This window comes from Gymnogyps californianus, chromosome 15 (genome assembly GCF_018139145.2).
Source record: "Gymnogyps californianus isolate 813 chromosome 15, ASM1813914v2, whole genome shotgun sequence".
NCBI lineage: Eukaryota > Metazoa > Chordata > Aves > Accipitriformes > Cathartidae > Gymnogyps > Gymnogyps californianus.
In genome coordinates this window covers 11,324,983-11,346,183 of record NC_059485.1, presented here as the reverse complement: position 1 = coordinate 11,346,183, position 21,201 = coordinate 11,324,983, and the positions used below count along the sequence as shown (strand labels likewise).

Here is a 21,201-nt window from a genome sequence, read left to right as displayed (position 1 = left end):
GACTGCCCAAGCTTTGTGAGGAAATCCTACTGAGTCTTTGACACATTTTTATTCTAGTGTTTCACCTTCCAAAATATATTTTGTGAAAACCAGCAGTTTAAAGCATTTTTAGTACACTTCTCCAGGCTGAAAACCTCCCTTGAAAGTTCTTACTGGACAAGTCACTCCAGTTAAAAGAACGACTCTGGTGAACAACTGCCTACTGTTGCAATCTGGACTTTTCTAGTTTTATGCACTGTTGTTAAATTAATTTAAACTAGAACCTAGACACTGTGCTGTGTACGCTAACATATTATGATAATGACACCTTCTTGGGTTAAATTCTGTTCCTATATGTCATTAATTAAATATATTAACCAGTGCTGATAGACAGTAAAAAGATGGTAAAGTGAGCGTATTGGTACAAACCCACAATGCTTACAAGAAACATACATTAATTCTGTATCTGAATGGCAGGTAAAGCCTATCATATGGCTAGCCTGACAGCATATCATATGGCTAGCCTGACAAGAGCAACTTTATTCTTTTATTAATTTAGCAAAATCATGCCACATTACAAAGAAAAGGTTTCAAGATGGCTATCAACATTGCTGAAAGCAAAAAAAGGTAAACTGATTGTTCGATACCTTATTTGTAAAGTAAAATGCTTACTTATTCGTAAGTAAAATGCTTTCATGCTATCAAGAATGAGGATGGTACCTTGAAGTATTGCACACTTAATTATATTAGCATTTCTAGTATTCCACTTCTCATAGCTAGGATGCAAAAATTTGTTCCAGATTCAAAACTGGCATAAGGAGCTTTAAAGAATATTGGACCTATTGTTTATGAATTAGGTATGTACAAAATAGAAGTAGGATTTTGTGTGTGTGTTTATAATTAGAAATAGTTTGATTTAGCTAACCAAATCCACCTTGGCAAATAGTTGCCAGTTTAGGGGAATATGCAGTAAGTATACTGAAAGGAATGATGTGTTTTTGTTGATGGGCAATAGAAAATGAGTTGATTCACATTTAGACCCTAAGCTATAGAACTCTGCAAAGGGTTTTATATATACTTACTAGTTACCTCTTTCTACTAAAATAACAAGTGATCTCCACATTTATTTTAAATATCTGTCTTGCTCCACAAATTGTCTTTGTGTAAGAGATATTTGGGAATGGATGGTAGTTATATCTTACATTTTACAATTTATAGTCTTAAGCAGCATTATTCTCAGTTACCAGGCTAATGTTTGCTGTAAAAATCCCAGCAGAGAAAATGGACAGCTAATTGAGTTTTTTACAACTGGGCTTCAAAGGAGTGGGGCTCCTTTGTCACTGCTGCCACTAGAACTGAGGAAAAAAACCAATCTGACCTTCAAGGAAGGACTAAGCTTTCCAACCACAGGAAGCAGAAAGAAACCTCTTTCTCAAAAAAAGATACAAGCCACAGAGGCAAGAATTTTCAAACACAGGGAAGGTGGTGGAGAGTCTTATGAGTCACAGTCACTTGCAGAAGTGAGACACAAACAAGTCCTTTCCTATTCCACAACATTTTTCCTATCTGTGACTACTCATTGCTGAATATCAAGAACTGGTGCTCAAATGCATCAGTCTTCCAACTAACTTGTTTTTATTCAAGATAATTTACAATCATCTCAGCTGTTTTGATTTAATTCTGAAACATATTAAAGATTTGACTTTATTGGTGTAAGTTAACCTGTACTTTTGAGTACTCAGCATTACAATTTGTTGTCATATTACTACCTCATTGACAGAAATGTGAATTTAAAGTAAGAACTGAGAACTGTAAGACAGAAAACCAGGAATGGCAGAGATTAAAATTATATTTTTGCAAGTCTCTTCTCTGGTTTGAGTTTATGTTGCTTGCAAAGTAAAGAGGAGAATTACAAATGTATTCTCCCTATGTTGCCCAGCCTCAAAATTGAAACTTTCTTTACTGGCTCTAGAGCCCATTCTTTGCTACCAATTTCAGAAACACCTGCTGCAGTACAGAAATGCCGGAATATATAAAGAGTTCACTTTTTAACAAGGGAGTGCATGTGACTTGCTTGTTACCAAGGAAACAGGATCACTGCTGTAATGAAACAAAACTTTAACTGGCTGTGTGTTCTTTTATGAGAAAAATCTTAACCTCTTCTTGCACTGCTACAAGTTAAGCATGTTAGGGACATAAACTGCACAGTTTAGAAAACCTGTCTCTTGCTAAAGACTTGCTGAGTTTATTAGCAAGCAGTAAAAGAGCAAGACAAAAAGGAAGAATTAAATGCTACTGAGAACAACAACTCTTCTCTCAGAATGATCTTTCATTACTAAGCCTGTTGTTAACTGGGAGGGAAAATGACAGAAAGTGATGACACAATTCTGGGGGCCCAATCAAAAAAACATTTAAAAACATCTCGAGCCAACCAATTCCTTAGTTAAACTGACCAGCATCCCATCTCGACCCAAGTTGCCTAGACTAAGAAAAATGGTTATGCAAAATAATTGTCTTGTACAAACTGGGAACCAGGTGTAATCAAGAGTAATAAAATGGACTCGAAGTGACATTAAACTATTTCTGCATGTTATAAAGGTGTTAAATGAAAAAATATCAGGTAAATTGATGATTTCATATTTTCATGGTAGACAACTTGGCATTTTTACTAACTCTTAGAGCCATTTTTATTATTTGCAAAAGACAGATGGAAATAGACCCATCAGAAAATGCACAGCACAGTTAAAAGCTCATTTTGTACAGCACTGAAGATTGCTGTAACATTGACCATGGCTTTGTTCAACATAATCTCCATTTGTTTCTGAGCTTTGTAAAGTTGTGTTTTTATAAAGGAAACTGATATATACCAACTGGCTACCAACACCAACATATAAAGTGCTTTTTGACTGTTACTGTCAATCTACTTGCTTTAAATTTTTGCCCCACTCTTAAACCATGCAATGGAGAACATTTCTTGTACATTTCTACACACGTAAAAGAAACATCATACCATATCCGCTCCCTCATTTGTTTCAACAATTTTAAACACAAAATACCAGTATTGCCTGTTTTAACATTCTTATTTTCTCAGGCAGCATTAAACAAGAGCTTATTCTGAGGCAACTGTACAAGATCACAAGCCCTCAAATGCTTCCAATGGTGACTGGAGAGTATTCAATTCTAGTACAGTATACACTAAATTATTCTTCTCATAAGCACTGTAAAGGTCACTTTGAATACAAAGAAGCATGACAAAAATCTGCTTGATGGAAATATGCTCATAAATACCTATTTGTGAGGCCTGTTGAACAATTCATAGCAATTAACTTTGCAGAGCAAGTCTCACTGTCTTTATTGAAATGGTAATCGGTGTAAGAGTCATACTATTTGAAAGTTAAGTTGATTTTTTTTTTAATGGCAAGACTCAATAATGAGGCAATAAATATAATACATAAAACCCTTCAGTATTATGGAGTTGCTGTATGACATACCAGTTTTATTGAGCATCACACCAAGGCAAACAAATGACAAACGCCTTTTCTCTGAGGCGTCTTAGTCCTGGAACAATACAACTCTGAGGTGTTTCATTAGGGTGAATTTACAAAGATGTGTTTCTGTAATACTTTCACTATTACCCATAATCTGCAGGAGAAAATGTTTTCGATTGTACTTATACTGAATACTGAAACATTCCTGGCTCAGTACTGCCTTAAAAGTGAAAGACTGAGAAAATGCAAGTGAGAGGAATAAAGAACTAAGAAAACAGAACAGTTTCTAGTCCTTTTTACTTTAACAATTGAGAAAAAGATTAACAACTACAAAAATAGTTTTTAAAATATCAAAACATACATTCTGACTCCAAATTTTCACTTTGCTTAAATTTTGATCTGAAATGTAAAGGATTACAACATTTGTATGTAAAGCAGATCTCGCTGATAATGATTTACAGGAGGCATACAAAATTAGGAACTATGCATAATATTCTTTCTGATTAAAAATTGTCATTTAAGCTCTAGTGAGTAGTTACTTGACTGCTAACTTCTGTAAAACTACTAACAGCAGAACCAAGTTGAAGTCAGCATGTATCTTGAGTGCTGATGGGTATTTGGAATATATCTCCATCTACAGCAACTGTCTGAAGACTGTCAATGCTGCTAATAGTATTGCCATGATAACTACCCTGAAATTAGGACATCATGGACTGAAAATTCTTTGGCTGGAATGTGTATATATTAACTCAGAATGGTTATCAAAAGAAAATCGCATATTGAAAAAACATTGATGGGGAAGATGTCAATTCTGTCAAACATGAAATCTTTAGAGAATGCCACACTATAGGCAGGGCAGAAGAGGGTGGGAACACAGAGAACATGAACACAAAGTTGGATATATCATTGCTCTGATCACAAATCAGATTAAGGAGCTTTTCTCTCTACAATACTTTTAATGGCATCTCTGTACTGCAAACTGCCCCGTGGGATCAAAAGAGAGAAGAGCAAATAAAATTTCTTGTTAGTACAGATACATTATTCCTCCCAGCATAGGTGGCATCTTCCATAAGTATTTCAAGGGAGTGTTTTCCCATATAAGCCTCCTTAACTGACATAAGTGTGCTGGAAAAATCCTCAAAGATAAACTCAGATTTGGTCAATTATGTACTCAAGTTAAAATAGCTTCCTTAATTCTCCTGCAGTGTCTTTCACACACAATAGAATAAAACTATACTATAGCTTGCATTATGGAGGCAATCATCTTCCTCAGGTAACTGTCTCTTCCTAGCTCAATTTACAGATTTTAGCATTTACTCAGACCATTTAAAAAGACTAACCACTGGCAATAAAGTAAGAAATAATTTTGCAAACCTTAGATCTGAACAAAATAGGAGGACGCAAGACAGGTCTTTACCACATGGAAAGGAGTAGCAAGAGTTGCAACAAATGCTATCTGACAGACTTGACACACTTTTCCAATGACTATTTGAGTCTTTAGTGTCCTATACTTTAAAGCCAGGATCAAAGTTTTAATTATTTCACAAATAACCTGTCAAATCCCGCATAGATCACTTGTAAAATCAAAAACTACAACCATAACATCATCTTCATTTGTTTGGATAAAATTAGCTTTACAAAGCCAAATGCTTCTAGTAAGCCTCAAGTACCCGTATTTCTCCATGCTTCCTTACTATATTCAACCCATCTTCCTTTTAACATTAAGCATCCTGTGTCTCTCTCTCCCTCTTAATTCTTGCCCTCTTTATCACTGTTTCTGTTCCTCCTGATATATATTTTTCCCTCCTCATTTTCATCCAACATTCATAAACCCTCTCAACCACTCAGAGCAGGGAAAGGAAAATTTAATACATCTGTAGAATGCCACATAATACATGTCTTCAATGTCGATATGTGCCAAAACACAAAATAAAAGACAATGTAACATCATAATACAATTCTTGCAGAAGGAAAAGAGATGAAAGTATGTATTCTCATATACTTTGACCAAACAAGTTTCGCCCTACTTCTTCACATTTCAGTTAGATCAAAACAGGTATGATGCTTTTTTCAAGTTTGATGTCAAGCCTCATAGGTTATGAAAGACTAAAACCAAAACTGTCAGTTACAAAGTGAGGAATGCAGAAACCAAGCATAACAGTGAGACAACTATATGTTTGTTAAGAACAATCCACTCCAATTCAAATATTTTAATTCTATCATCAGCAAAAATTCCACAGAAGAATAGTACATTTTTGCAATGGAACTTCCTGCATTATCTGAGCATGCTAATCAAATTTTAGATATCCAAGATATTTTTACTTCAACAATCATCAGTGCTTGGCAACACAGTTCTATTGAAAGATAAATATTGTGTAATGTCTCTACATAGTTTTATAAGTAGATCAATCAATTAACATAGCAATAAATGAGTTTCATTAGCGTGTTTCAGGCATTAGGAGGTGCTTTACTAATTAAAAGTCACATATTTAAGCAAATGCAATTCCCAGTTTGTTCATGTAAATTATATTCCTCTTTATCAGAGTGCTTACTTACTGTTATACAGCATAACTGAAATCAGTTAAAGACATACTGAAGTCGTTCAGTGCCAAGTTGGTAACACAAGCTGCCACTTCAAAGGATGCAACCAGGTAAAAATCTGGCCACTAGCCACAATACTTTAGGATGCATTAGGTGAATACTGTCATTTATTCTATTACAAGGCACAGATATGTACACTAATAGCTTTAAGAAGTGTCATGCCATCACCAACTCATTTTTTGAGAAATTAACCTATTCAAAATTGCATTTAAAACTTCCTTACTTCGCATCGATATTGTTTTGCAGTATTTCAGGGATTGCTTGTTTGTTTGTTTTTAATCTTATTGTTTATCTGATAATGCACTAACAGCAGAACACTGGCACCACATACACTGCAAACTGAATGGACAGGCCAATTTTGCTGTCTATTTCCAATTGCCCCAAGAACTTCCAGGCTGCAACTGCAGACCCAACATGTGTTACAGAATGTGCAAAACAAAAATTCAGTATAAAAATCACGTTACTAGTATTTCCCAAAACACATATGTAACTAAACACCACATATCCTACATACATAACTGATGCAATGCCTAACCAAACTCTAATTACATGGATGTCAAAGGAATCATCTCAATGAGTATTCAGCACTCACATATAAACAGTCATATCAATACCTGAAAATATTCCAAGCTAACTTTTTCTGCAGAAGAAAATTATAAAACAAAACCATTCACTGCTGGGTTGATATAGATGTATGTATGTGTGTAGGCTTTTGCTTGTTTATGTTATATATAGATAGCATGGAATTCAAATAAAAGGAGGGATTTCCATTCATTCAATGCATAAATTCTGTATTAACTATCATTTCTGCTATTTTGTTTACATGCTAGAGAAACATACTTTAGAATTCTTTTGCTTTTTCATAGAATCATCTTTTGTAGCTTTTCATCCATAAAGACTAGCTGAATAAGACCTATACTGCTACTATAAATATAGTACTATCAGTCCAGCTAAGCAAGTCCTAAAGGGAGGAAATAATTAGAATATTTTAGAAACCTCTTTGTAGCTATAAAACTGATTTCTTATAAATCATAAAATGAGGCAGAGAACATTAGAACATGACATAAGCAGAATAAGATTACAAAAACATTTTTCACCTTGTTTGAGATGGAGATTTAAAGTCCTGCAGACAGAGAAATTTATAAAACTAAAATTCCTTTAAAATTTTTATTAGCTCATGAAAACCTCATCTCAATACTGTCACTGGCCAAGAACACAGTAAAAGCACTGTTTGAAAAAGTTTTTCTCCTCTACCTTTATACGTAAATATATTAATGTCTATGTATTCAAAGATCTTATTTAAAATAATATTCCACAAATGTTTCTGTGAAGAGGTTTTAGTTCATTCTTTGTACTAAAGCAGTGCCCATATCTGCTGTAAACTATCCCTTGTTGAGAGATGAAGCTATTGAATGAAATACAACTGATAGACTAGTTTGTAGTTAACTTTAAGTCTGAGCAAATGTTTTTATCCCTCTAAAATATTTTGAAAGTAACTTTGAAAGGGTGAATTTTCAGTTTCTTTAAAATGAACTCAGAGATACAGCATCCATAGGAATCTTACAGTAATTTTCTTAAAAGATTTATTTCATTTATGCTTGAAAGCAACGTTTTAATACTAGCAATGGTATTGTATAGAAGTTAATGTTCTTTTTACCTCTCATACCTTTAATATACACATTTAAATGTTCTCAGTGACATGCTGACAATTTCAGCTGAAATAAAGATGATAAGAAAAACTCCAAAATCCAAACCAAACCAAAATTCTTCAACCCATGAAGAACAAACATCTATTCTTCCACATTATTTTAACTTTGTGGTCTGCAAGACCAAAAGCAGATACTTGGCTTTACATACTGTTTAGTGCTAAATAAATCTTAGAGGAATATTTCCAGGGCAACATTTTTTCTTTGAGTGGCTGATTGGTTGGTACTGAAGTTTGCCTGTCAGTTGGTACCTCTATCTCTCTACTACACTTCTCATAACTTTACCTTCCAGGAGGGAGGAAGCATTTACAAAATGAGAAAGAGAGGTAGAAATAGTGAATTTTTGAGTCACCAAGTTAAATTGTAGTAAAAGACAACTGAGACAAAACACCTAAGAACACAAGTTTTGCTATCAAATATGTTGCCAGCAATGTCATCCAGTGAAACGAAGACAACATATTTTTTGAACATTACAATCGTCTAATCATCACAGAGAACTGATGACTCCTCTGGTGTTCAAACACATCCCGCAGACAACAGTTTCTCAGAACCTGCTCTAGCCTCTTTTTGGATGATTTACTGAGCAGATTCTCTGCTTTCTTTAAAGTGTGTGTTCAAGCACCTACCACAAGAGAACAAATGTCCAGCTCTGCAGCTCAGTAGAACATATAATAGTTATCTAGAAACTGTTCTAACATGTAGCTGTGGCCTAGAAAACGAGATTAAAAAAACACTCAGCACAGTAATCTGTGAAAATATTCACAAAATTCTGTTTATACCATTCTTGCATATATTTTAATCCAAACATTTGCATTGCCAAAGTAGAAGAGTCAATAAAGTGCCAGTATTCTTATTTGAATAGCATTGCATACCTACAAAGTGGAGTACATGTTTTAGTAGTTTCACACTGTTTAGGCTTTTTTTTGTTCACATATAACATCTGTTTGACCAGCTGTATATTTAGCTAACACTTCTTTGTGTGGGGTTTATGTAAAACACAACTCAAGCTAAAATTGCAGGTTGAGATTTTGGGGAATCATAGATTTATAGAGTATCTGAGGCTGGAAGACACCTCTGGAGATCGCCTAGCCAATCCCCCTGCACAAGGTTGCCCAGGACTATGTCCTATCAAGTCTTTAATATGTTCAAGGACGGAGTGTCAACAACCTCTGGGCAAGCTGTTAGAGTGTTCCATCACCCTTACAGTAAAAAAAGTTTTTTCTTATTTTTCTTGTATTTCAGTTTGTGCCCATTATGAGCATGATGGGAAGAAAATCTTTATCTTCTAAAAAATGAGGATATTTGATACAGAAATCACAGAGAGAGAAAAATGGAACATCACAACATTTTACTGTTTCTTTTCACAACTTCTTACAGCTTTTAGCTTTTTACATACTTGAAATCATATAACCTATTATGATGATTTATGTTGACTCAATTATATGGTCCAAAGAATTGTGATGCTTGTTGCCAAAGATCCCTCCTGTTCTTCTATATGTATTTACAAAGAGCTAATGTGTGTGATATTTTTTTTGATAGATTGATAAAAATGTGATTAAAACACAAGTGTACTTGTTATAACAAGTTTTATTTATCTGTAATGTACCAATCATGAGTGCAAATAAATGTTAATTTAAGTAAGTACTAACAGACAGGCCTTCACCAGCTAGCAGATGTAGCAATCTAATTCAGCAGTGCCAATTCTTGATTTAGGTTTTGCTCTGCATGGACTGGAAAATTTAACTTGTGATGTCAATTTTATTATTACAAAGAATTTGTTATTCAGCATGTAAACACACAAATTAGCAGAGCCAGAATCTCTTTTTTACATCAAGACGTGAAAGTGGACTATAAAGGAAACTATTTGACCAAACCTGTGACTGAGCTAATGCAGCATTAAAATTGAAAAATATACAAACCAAGATTACAAATGATAGAGATCGACAACAGAAAGAATACATTAATGACAGTTCACAGCATAAGGAATCAAAACAAATTACATTTCCATGATTAACCACTAGCATTTGATACAATAATAAAGAGAAATGCTAGCAAACTGATTCACATTATTTTACTGCAAACTGTTAACTGTATCTGAGTTTCAAAATAAAATTAATTTCTTTCTTTATAACAGTGGCAGGCTATTTCATACAGATCAATTAAAATGTTTTGCCTCATCAGATCTGTGCCTGATTGCATGAAATCACTGCACTTGGAAGGGAGAAATCCCCAAAGGAACAACTTCACAACAAAAATTTTAGGCAATATTCCTTCCAGCATTTAATAATCAGTGGATTCAGTCTTAGAGACATTAATCTTATTTTCTGTTCACCATAATCATATTCTAGGATCTAAATCAGATCTTAGAAGTGATTAATTAAAACTGACCCTGTAATTTCTATCTATAGGATGACTAATCAGACATAACCTTTATGGGATTTTTCATTTTCACGTTGAAATGTGGTCATTTAATTTTGCAGTGAGAAGAAACTCTTTAAGACCAGATAATTTTTTTTTATTTTATATGTCATTGCTTCCTAATAGGCAGATCTAATGCCCTAAAGACTTTTTATGCATAGTAAGACTGCAATTTTTTCTCCTAGACTGAGGTATCACTACTCTCTACAGCACAGTCCTATGACTAATATCTCAATGTTTTGTAACTGCCAACTCTTTCATTAATAAAGACTTAATCAGCAAGTACACACACATTTGTGCTATAAAGCACAAATTAAATATATCAGAATTATATGTAATGACAGAATTATATGTATTTACAGTGTTTTATATTAAAATATTATTAAACCAAAATATTATTAAACCTAACAGAATAGCAGAATTGCAGGTACGGTACAAAGGTTACAACTGAATAATGTAAAAAACACTTCACAGAGTCCAGCATGTTCAAGATCTCCTGTTGACGAAGCTCAAAATCCATTGAGTAAGGACAATACTGGAGAAGTTGGCAATATGAAGTGGAACTGAAATGCATTTTCTTTTAGATGCTTTTTCTTACTCACCAACAGTGCCAGGTCATGACTCTCAGAAAATAAAGTATATTGAGAATTCAAATGAGAGCCTAGCAATGATGATACTTTCTAAAATGTGCTCTTTCTATCATTGTCTGAAAGATCTTTATATCAATTTAATACTGCTGCGCTAGCTGCAGAGGAAGAGTCCAATATCTCAGTAGAAAAATGCATTAAAAACCCACTTTGTCTGCTGTAGATGAGGTATATAGTTATTTTGCTCAACAGCTAAGCTTTTCCAGAATCCCACTAATATTCCCATGGAGAACTATCTACTCTAGCTAAGAGAGAATGCTGATACATCTATTATTTGAGAAAAAGCTCCAAGGAAATAATTCACAGATACATATATGAACAGAACCTTTTTGCCACAATGTTCAGATATCAAAGAATATTCTTGAATCCACTATAGCCCATTGCTTCATGTGATGTGTTGAGAATTATGAAATTGCCAAATGTAAAAAAACCCTCTAAGAATAAACATAGTTTTTTTGCAACCTATCGTATAGCTATACCCAAAAAAGGTTAGCATCAATGCAGTGCATTATATTGGTGTTTACAAATTGTTGACAAATAGTATTGGCAAATTTCCTTGAACAAATTTCTTTCGTTAGAGATAATTGCTTTATTTTGTATCACAATGTTTCACATACTAAATTGTACCCATACTGAGAAAACAGGTTACTTAAATGTGCTGCCTTCTCAATAGAACTTTGCTCTTTCTGTGAAATTAATTGTATCTATCTCACTCAGCTCATTACGTTTATTAGAAGCAATAGGGTTGGGGGGTTTTTTGTTTGTTTTGGGTTTGGTTTTTTTTACATCAGCAGAATAGGGCAATGGTGTTTATTCTGACTTGTGCATCACTGGTAGAACCCATTACATGGAATTGCGATTTTGAATCTTTTCCTGTGCAGGTCCTCATACCTGGCACTTTTTTTAATAAACAAAAACGTGAAATCTAAATTCTCTATACACTTTTATAAAAGAAATGAGATTTACTATCAGAAAGCAAGTTAAGTGTTTAGGGCTGAGAAGAGGAAATTTGTTTTCCCTTCCTGTTTTTAATATAAGAGGCTAAGAGATTATAAATAAACTATTCTTGAAATGTCATTTCTCAAAGTAGAATAAAAAGATACTGTAATAAAATATTTCTGTAACAACAGTGTATTAAGATGAAAAAAACACCTGAAAAGTAGTATCATTGCTTTTACATTAGTACTGTATTATCTTATAGTTATAATCTCACAGTATTGTCACTGTTGAATTGTACAATTAATGACAGATTTTTTTAAAAAATATGTGAAATTCTAATAATTGAAATTAAATAAAAATCCAAAACCAAAACAATTTTGGTTAAAGCATGTAAATAATGCATCACAGTTCAAGTAATGAACTGCTACTATGAATATGTTTTCCATCGATTAAGGCCAATGCTTCAAATTAATATTTCTAACTGGAGTATCCACAGTATTTCCTAATCTAATAGCTTCTGGTTGAAACTGTTGTCCACTTTTGTCATATTTTAATATTAGTTGGGTTGCTATCTTTATGACTGCTTGTACTGTTGAGGTAATGATAATTACTACAGCAACTCAATGTACACCTGAAACCATAATCATCATTTATTAAAGTATCTTATACCCCACAAAGCTTGAAATTGAATTTCTTTCATAAGCAAACTGGTTGAGGAAGAAAAACTAGCTAGCCTCAACTTATAGATGTTATTCTGCATTACTGCTCGTCTGTGTGGAACTCAGGGTAATCAATTATAACAAGCCAATGAAAAGATGGGACCTTAAATAGCACACTTTGGAATTCATTTTCCTGCAAAAGTTACGAAATGAGGTTGACAAGAAATTATCAGTTCACTACTTCACACAGCTATACTTAACCATCTTAAAATAAAACATAATTGGACAGCAAGAGCAAAAATTATTTGAGTTGAAAATTCAATTGCAAATGAATTTTTTATTTGCCCCTCTCTTCTTTAAAAAACAAAATGAAGTACAATATGAAGGATAACTTCTTTAAAATGACTTAACAAAAAGCCATGTATGAGCCCCTCAACTGGAAGCACTTAAAACCATTTCTATCTTTACAGCCCTTAGTCAAATTCTACAAAATAGGTTCTTAGGGAGAAAAAGGTAAGTCTCTTGAGATGTTTGTCCCTACAAACATCATTTTGCCATTTATAACATCATCATCAAGATGTCCCATCAAATTGATTTTTGCTTTTTCAAATCCAGGAAAAATTGAAAAAACATGAATGCCACAAAATACATCTTGGCATTCTTCCATTTATGTATTACATTTTCTAATAAATACAGCTTTCTTGAAATAAAGTTTCAACGTGAAAATCTGAAACTCTGCACAAGACCATGCAAATAGTACAGCTGAGTATGTATGCTTCTACTGAAACATATTAATTTTAAATTGGTTTTGATTCTGCAAATTGATCCATCCATGGATTCACAGACATGGATGCACAATCCCTGTGCAGAGGCTTGTAGACAGCAAATTTAATATGATGTCATACTATGAATGTGTGTTCAATCTATACATAATTTGTACAGGTGTAGTACTGAAAAACCATAATAGTGAAAAATTATTAGTGACAGAAATAACACCACTTTCAAAAACAAGTTTTCATGAATATTATGTCTTAAATAGTTCTAAATGTCATTAACAAATACTTTAAAGAACAATGTTTACAGCAAAATGGAAAGATTTTAACAGATGATATCCCTTGTATGACTGTATATCAAAGGGTTTGTTTTGAGATTCTTAACAGATGACTGTGTTAAACTATTTCTGGACACGTTCAACGTTAACATTAATGAAATCGGAAGATGCATCAGGGGATTGCAAAATTCAGCTAGAAAGAGTTCAACAGCTTGACTTTTTAATTTGGTTAGTAAGTACCCTAATAGTGCTCCACCCTCATACCCAAAATAAATTTAAAACAAAAATACAAACCCCACACATCCAAAAGCAAAACAAAACTGAAAAAGACCAAATTAAAGAAATTGAAAACACCTAATGTTTGAAGAGTACGTATGGATGCAGATTTTGAGGTCACTTAGATATTTTTGAGAGCTTTACACAGTGATTTTTGTTCAAAGTCACCATTTAAATAAACGAAATTTACTATATATGTAATGTATTCCTTTAAATATAACAAAAGCACTTATAATTTGAACAGGAGCCTTCTATTTAAAAAAACACTGTTTTAAACATTTTGAAGATGCTGGCATTATATTTTAAATTAAATTGTGATGAAAAAAGCTTAATATTTTCTTGACTACTTGACACATACTTACACAAAAAAGGGCATCAGCTGAATAAGAGTCTCTTTTTTGGGATTGGCTGTGAATTCTGGCACAGTTTGAATAATTTTGTTCATTACGTTCCTTAGGTAATTTTGTAGCTGCTTGCGTCGCTCTTCTACAAACTTTGCATCCTAAAAATAGAAAGGAAAAATATAAATGGCACAACGAATATGTTTTTTAATTCTATAATGTAACTAAACAGTCCTAATAAGCATAAAATTTGATCTTTTGATGATCTATGTTTATTATGTCTATAGAAATATGATAGCAATATGTAAAAAAACTTTGACTCTGTCCTTCTTAGAGACAAAGGAAAATCATGCAACCTAATAAAAACCTGTTTCACAAAAACATCCACTGACAGGATGCCAAATTCTCTCCTTGGCAGAATGTCTCTTCTATGGACCAGAATTATTTTCCTAATAGTAAATCTCCATAAAATACTACAGTCTTAGAAAGGCAGTGCATAACAGCAGCATAGAGGGAGTAGCATAACAATTTATGCAATTCTTTTTGAGATCCAGAATTACCAGTCTTCGCAGGAGGAAATACCAACTTATTCCCACAATTTCTTCATAATTCATACTTCTCAGATGTTGGGTACACAAACTCCAGGATGGATTAATATTTCAGCTTTTTTATTATTATGTTAATAAATTATTATTTTGTGATGGAGTTTTCATATAGTAGATTGCTTTTTTTAAAGATTATATCACAACCCTCATAAAAATGCTTTACTGAAGTTCCTATAGTATTTTAGATCTCAGGATTTTATACCATATTGGCACCAATAAATAAAATAATTCTGCTGAGGGACTTACAAATTAAAAGTCTACCAACCAGCATAATGCCATGCATTCTGTAACTTACATCTAGCTTAAACTTCTTCCTGTGAGGGATCGCAATTATCGTGAACTATAATATAAAGTCTACACATTTCACACTAACATAAGACTATAGTAGGTTTACAATTCAATCAGGTGCTGGCTTGTTTGCGCTACAGCCAGTATGCTATATCTCAGAAATGCAGGCATTCTCATCACCTGGTTTAAATGTCAGAGTATGTTCTTTAGGCATGAAGCCAAAACTATTATTAGACAATTACAGCTCTCAAAGGAAGACTATTATCTATAAGATGTGTCTACCCAACCTGTATTATTTATCTGTGTAAGAAAAGCCATTGAAACAAATTGCTTCTTGCAAAAAAAATGACAACCCACCAACAAAACACCACAAATACATTTGACAACACTGAATAAATTTATTGTATTAAAAAGGTTCAAGTCACGCTGCCATGCATGGTATGCAAATCTGAAGATTATTCCTTCCTTAGGTAAAACAGACTAACTCATCATCAAAGCAGGGATGCTCCTTCGAATTCAGGAGGACTGCTGTAGAGTTCCTAGAACCTTTATTGACATTTTGTTCTGTTCTTATCTCTCATTAGGAGAAGTTACCAGGAACAGCAATATTTTTAAGAGACATAAGAAAATGAGAAAAGATTCTGAATGATATTTCTCAAAGTAGTAATTTAAATTCACAGAATTAAAAAAAAAAAAAGAAAATCAACCATGTTAAGGTACATTTGCAAATATTGGCAACTAATCCTGTATACTAAAAATAGCCTAATTTTTATAATTTAAGGAAGTCTTTTCTGCTCTTGTCTTTTATTTGCATGTGATTACTTAATAACATGTAATTGTAATTACTGTAACATTTATAATTGCTGAAGACATTCATACTTACGGGCTTCAAAAACATAGGCAGTGCTTGTGTTGTTTAATTAAGTTCAAAAAATTCCAAAATATATACAGATTCATTTTTTTTGTTTTCTAGATATGAACTTACACAGATGTCCAGCCCTGTTTCACATTCCAGTTTTATATTAGTACACGTAATCAAGATCAGTGTGAAAATAAAAACACCTATGTATTTTAAGGTTTGCTATTTCTTTTTTATCAGTCACATTGTTTTTCAGCAACATACACACACTACACACACAAATTGTGTAGCAAGTGATTCTAGTGTTAATTGATTTACTGATAAATGTAGAAACAAAGTCTGAAAACTCTTGGAAACTGATACTTTATTAAAAAACAAAGCTGCATTGTTGACACTCCATGCAATCCACTCTGCAGAATCACTCACCCAGTACTGCACAACTGAGTACACTTACTACTCAAACGGAACAGAGCAACAGCTTGCTCCATGCCCCGCTACACTGACAAAGTCTGGACAAATGTGTGGAACAGAAGTCTATACCAGCTGTTGAGAAACATTAAAGCAAAAATTTAATATGTGGCGACACATAATATTAGAATAAAATGGAATGCTAATAATAAATGTGTAGTGCAATACTAATTAACTGACTAACATAAATTTTATTATTTTTCCTCTTTTCACTAAGATTTTTGTTCCTACTGGATTCTTTGACTAGCTCAAGGAACAGCCTTGTCTTCCCATTTTTTCACTTCAAGGATTTAAAGTATCACATCATCGCATTGGTAGGGACACTAATTTGCTACCACCAGCTGTGTGAGGCAGAAGACAAGAAAGTGTGGCACATAGGAGATCTCAGAGAAGAAGAAAAAGTTTGTGGAACAGCTTTGGTTCTGAAAGCTTTAACCACATGAGTAGTGGTGATGTTTGACACACGAGACCATTTCAATTATGGAGTAATCCCCTCCCCTGGTCTTACTTGACTGTGTATAATGGAGGAAGGAGGAGCACTGCTTTGCTCTACAAGCCTGCTCCCAGTGCAGACACAGCTTCAGCTTAGAGCCATTCCAAAGAACTGGCCTCACCCCCACTACACTTCTTTGATTCTACTTTCATCACTTCTATCAATTATGTTTTCAAGCCCCCAAGAAAATCTCCATTTTTAAAGTACCACATTCATTAGCACTTTTTCAGCTCTTAAGTTTTTTTGGTCACAAATCCTCAACAACAGTATTTTCAGTGAAATAATTTAAATTATGTTAAAATTTGCTCTTAAGCAGAAGCTGCATTCTTTAGTAAGACTTCTGTACTGCTATGTATTTAAATAAATACATCTTCTTTCACTGGCAGGACCACTTCGTTATAAACACAGGAGCAAAATGCTGAATGTAGGTACTTTCTATCCCTTATGTTATTGTAAAGAATCTCATTAGCTACAGATAATAACGGCACAAAGGAGTTTTCTAATTAAGACTGCTAGAACATGCTTAGGGTATGCATTTTTGCTATTTACAGCTGATCAAATTAGTGCTTATAATATAGATATTTTTCTGCCATTTATTCAAGTGAAATACAGAAAATCTCAGAAATTAAACTCAGCCTGAAAACAGTTAAAAATGCTCTTTTAGCCTGATACAAATTTGATCTCTAAAACAAACACTGAGCAATCTACCATGAAATTCTGTACCATATACGAAGGCCCATTCTCCTTACCAGAAGTAATGTAAACCAAGGTCAAAATGATTCAGCTGTAGGTCTATACTTTATCATTAAATGTGCACTTTGCAACAGCAGGTCAGCTACTTAGAGGAATTATTTTACCACACAGTTGTTACTGCCAAATTGTTGCAGTAATAAAGAGTTTTTGTCACAAAATAGTAAATAGAATAATTGGTAATAGAAAAACACAATTGGTTCAAAGCCTGGCCAATTTTTTCAGTCTCAAGTTATAAAAAGGTAACTGTTACCCTCTTTCAATTGGACCCAATTATCTACAACTGAAATCTAGTTAGTATTCTATATTTCAACTCCTAAATGATATTTTTATTTACAAGTAAAAAGTAAAGGGAAAGATTTTGATTTGGATTTGTATCAGTGAAAAAAACCCATACTTTTAGTACATATCTTTGGTGATTGTATCTGTCAATACAATCTACACTTGCATATCTATTCACACAGGAAACAGCAAAGATCTTCCCCTAAGATTCAATATACAGATTTATGTATGCTTGATATGAATGTACTTTGGGGACAAAGTAATTTTGTTAAAATTACAACTACATATACTTTTGCAAAAAACCTTACATTTCCACAGTATTAAATGTTAGATTATATAGTTTCATTTTTAGGAAAATAAATGCATGTATTGGAAGATAAAGTAACAGTACAATAGCTATAGTGCAGATATCTTAGACTTGAACAAACAGAACTCTTAAGCAAGATGCCTGTCTTGGTTTCCCCCCAAAAAGACGAGATGATACAAGGAGGAAGCTTCTTTTTTCGCTCTATACCAGGTGTGAAAGTTGGGGGGTGCTTAGGAAAATAAATGCACGTATTGGAAGATAAAGTAACAGTACTAAACAAACACACACTTTCAAGATCTCACTGAAGAGAGATTCTGCTAACATGGTTGAAAAAGGAGACCTGCTCTCAAAAATACTGATGGGTATTATTACAAAGATCAAAGGTATTTTCTGAAATTCAGGTAAGAAAAATGTATAGAAGAAATGGAATGGGTAAGATGAATAAATAGCAGGTCTTGTCTCTAACAAGGAAAAAGAACTTGTGTCTTGAATCATCAAGCCAGTCATTTGACCAGCTGAGATCCGAATCACAATAAAGATCTTTTCTTTGCCTCATAAATGCCTCTTTTTATTTGCAGGAATGCTTTATGAATTTTACCTGCCTTTATTGCATATGTTGCTTTTTTAAAAAAACAGCACTAGCAGGAGCTCTGGACAAAAAAAAGTAATTTCTTTCAAATCTGGCTATAAAAATAAATTTTGAATAATTGTGGCACTGATTTTTTTTTCCAGAAGCACATACCAAAAATGGCACTAAAACCACCACTATACATATTTGGTTCCTATACTTTCAAGAGCTGTAACTGTTTATAGGACACAAATTATATATAATTCGAAATTATTACAGAAAAAACAGACTGTTCTATATTAAGTTTTTCTCCATTTTTATATAGAACATACTAGATCCTTCCATAACCAATTTGGGAGCACAAGTTTTTAAGCATTTTCCTGAGTTAGCCCCTAAATGCTGCTTCTACAAACCTTTCCGTGAAGGTATTTGAACAATTGGCTACAATCTTACTAACTTTAAAACCAAAAGGCAAGGCTAACTGGCCCCTTCAGTTCTTCTAACTGCGTCCAGCAGTAGGTTGAATGATCCCACCAAACTTGAAGAAATTTAACTCTTAACTATTACTTGTAAAACATCTCCTACTGTATTCATGATAAGCCTAATCCCTGATCCCATGGCACTACAGGAAGCAAAAGAGTATTCAAAGAAGGCAGGAGCTCTGCTTTCAAGATCTGAGATTTCTTTTCAATTCAAAAGATTAACTCTTTGGAGCCATATAGCCTCAGTGTGAGGGATTGATTATGGACAGCTACTACCGCTCTTTGTAATGATGCTGAAATTACCTTACTGTACTTGAAAAGCAGCTCCAATCTGACCAAAGAGAAAGCCTCACATATTCAGCACCACCTGATTAACAATCCATGAAAGCATTCTGTGCGTAGAAAAGGAACTAGTACGTGCAGGGATACATTGCCTGTAACCATAATCCATTACCCTTCCTAATTGATTAAGAATCTCTCTTTCCCTGTTAAAAGAAAGAGTACTGTATAGAGAGGCACTCAGTTACATAAAAAATATGGACAGATTCTGATATAGATCTGTAGGGCATCTTGGCCACATTTACCACCAATTTATGCAAAGTAAACTTATATTGTACACAAATTGTTAACTGAGACTTAAGATACCAGCATTCACCTTCAATTTGTAGGCATATTTTCTGAAAAATAAAGCTACTACTGTTTCTGCACAAACTACTGTCAAAGTTATTTCCTAGCCCACAGTTCAAGCGCATATACTTTTGATTAAGAGTCCACAAAATTTCAGTTAACAAGCAAAATTGCTTCAGATTGCAGAAGCATCAAAACACATCTGGGAAAATATTTTTAACCTGAAATTAATGTGTCCCAAAATATTTTATGAAATTCTTTTTGACTGAGAATTTGCCAAGTTTCTGCCCACAGCAAAATGCTAATATCAAATTACAAATCTCTAAAAAACAGAATACATAGTGGAAAACTTATAGACTCTCAACAGATATTAGAAGATGACGTTAAGCTATAAAACCAAAAAGCAGAGTCTGACGTACCATATTTTATGATACGCTGTTTTGCAGTTTTTCATTACAATCCAAGTTCATTCCAACTTGCAGTTTAAATTGTTTCACGCAACTGCTGGTCTTTCATATACACTGTTAGTATGTAACAGATGGCAAAACACTGATATTCTTCATTATCAATGGGACAGCTCACTTAAGATGTTTCAAATATTTTCCATGAGCTGTTGGAAATGGCATGATTGCCATGGTTACCTGCCATGATTTAGGGACAGATAAACCACTTCTATATTCTGGGTTTGGTGCTGTTGCAATCAACATAAAATGCACTGCTTCTGATGTTCTAACCGTTATTTATCATTTAACTAACCTCCTATTGTTAGCGGTGGGGGGGGGGGAAACGGGGGACACGAACGACACCAAAACCAAACAACAAAATAGCTCAGGGTTCAATCCAACTCAATTAAAATAAAAGGAAATACGGCTTTAGGACTTTTAAGAGAGCTGTATCAGCCTCTGATACCACACAATGCATCCCATCCTAAATAAAGCTGACAATAGTGCTATTCAAAGATGAACCTGCAAATGCAGAAATAAACTCAGGTTATTCTAGTGTAGCCTAATATTTTTCACCATCTTGGTCAACCTGTCTTAGTAAAATTATCATATCAGTTTTTGTCTATTTACAAGACACCAAATCGTTAACGTCAAAATGAAGCTGGAAATCAGAAGCTGAAATGGGAGCTAATTAAACATTCAATTGCTGAGTCATTCTCGTTGTTCTGTGATTAAAAAAGTTAGATAGCAAGTATTACTTTTTACAGACTAATTGACACCTTTGCAAAGGTCACAATAAAACATGACTTGAATACACCTGTCCTTCAGTAACTACTGCATCATGAAACAGTTTTATGGAGGTACAGTTCCCAATACTAAGTATACCAAATACTACCATATTATACAAAAATAATCTCAAAATTA

At 33.6% G+C, this 21,201-nt stretch overlaps 1 protein-coding gene across 1 annotated transcript in view; it reads right to left on the bottom strand.

Annotated features, from left to right (window-relative positions):
* Nucleotides 1-21,201, bottom strand: part of SNX29 (sorting nexin 29) — a 136,593-nt gene that overhangs the window by 16,614 nt on the left and 98,778 nt on the right. Inside the window, exon 20 of the mRNA XM_050905901.1 lies at nt 14,127-14,266. Coding sequence (XP_050761858.1) covers nt 14,127-14,266 — 140 coding nt within the window. The remainder of the gene's footprint in view (nt 1-14,126; nt 14,267-21,201) is intronic.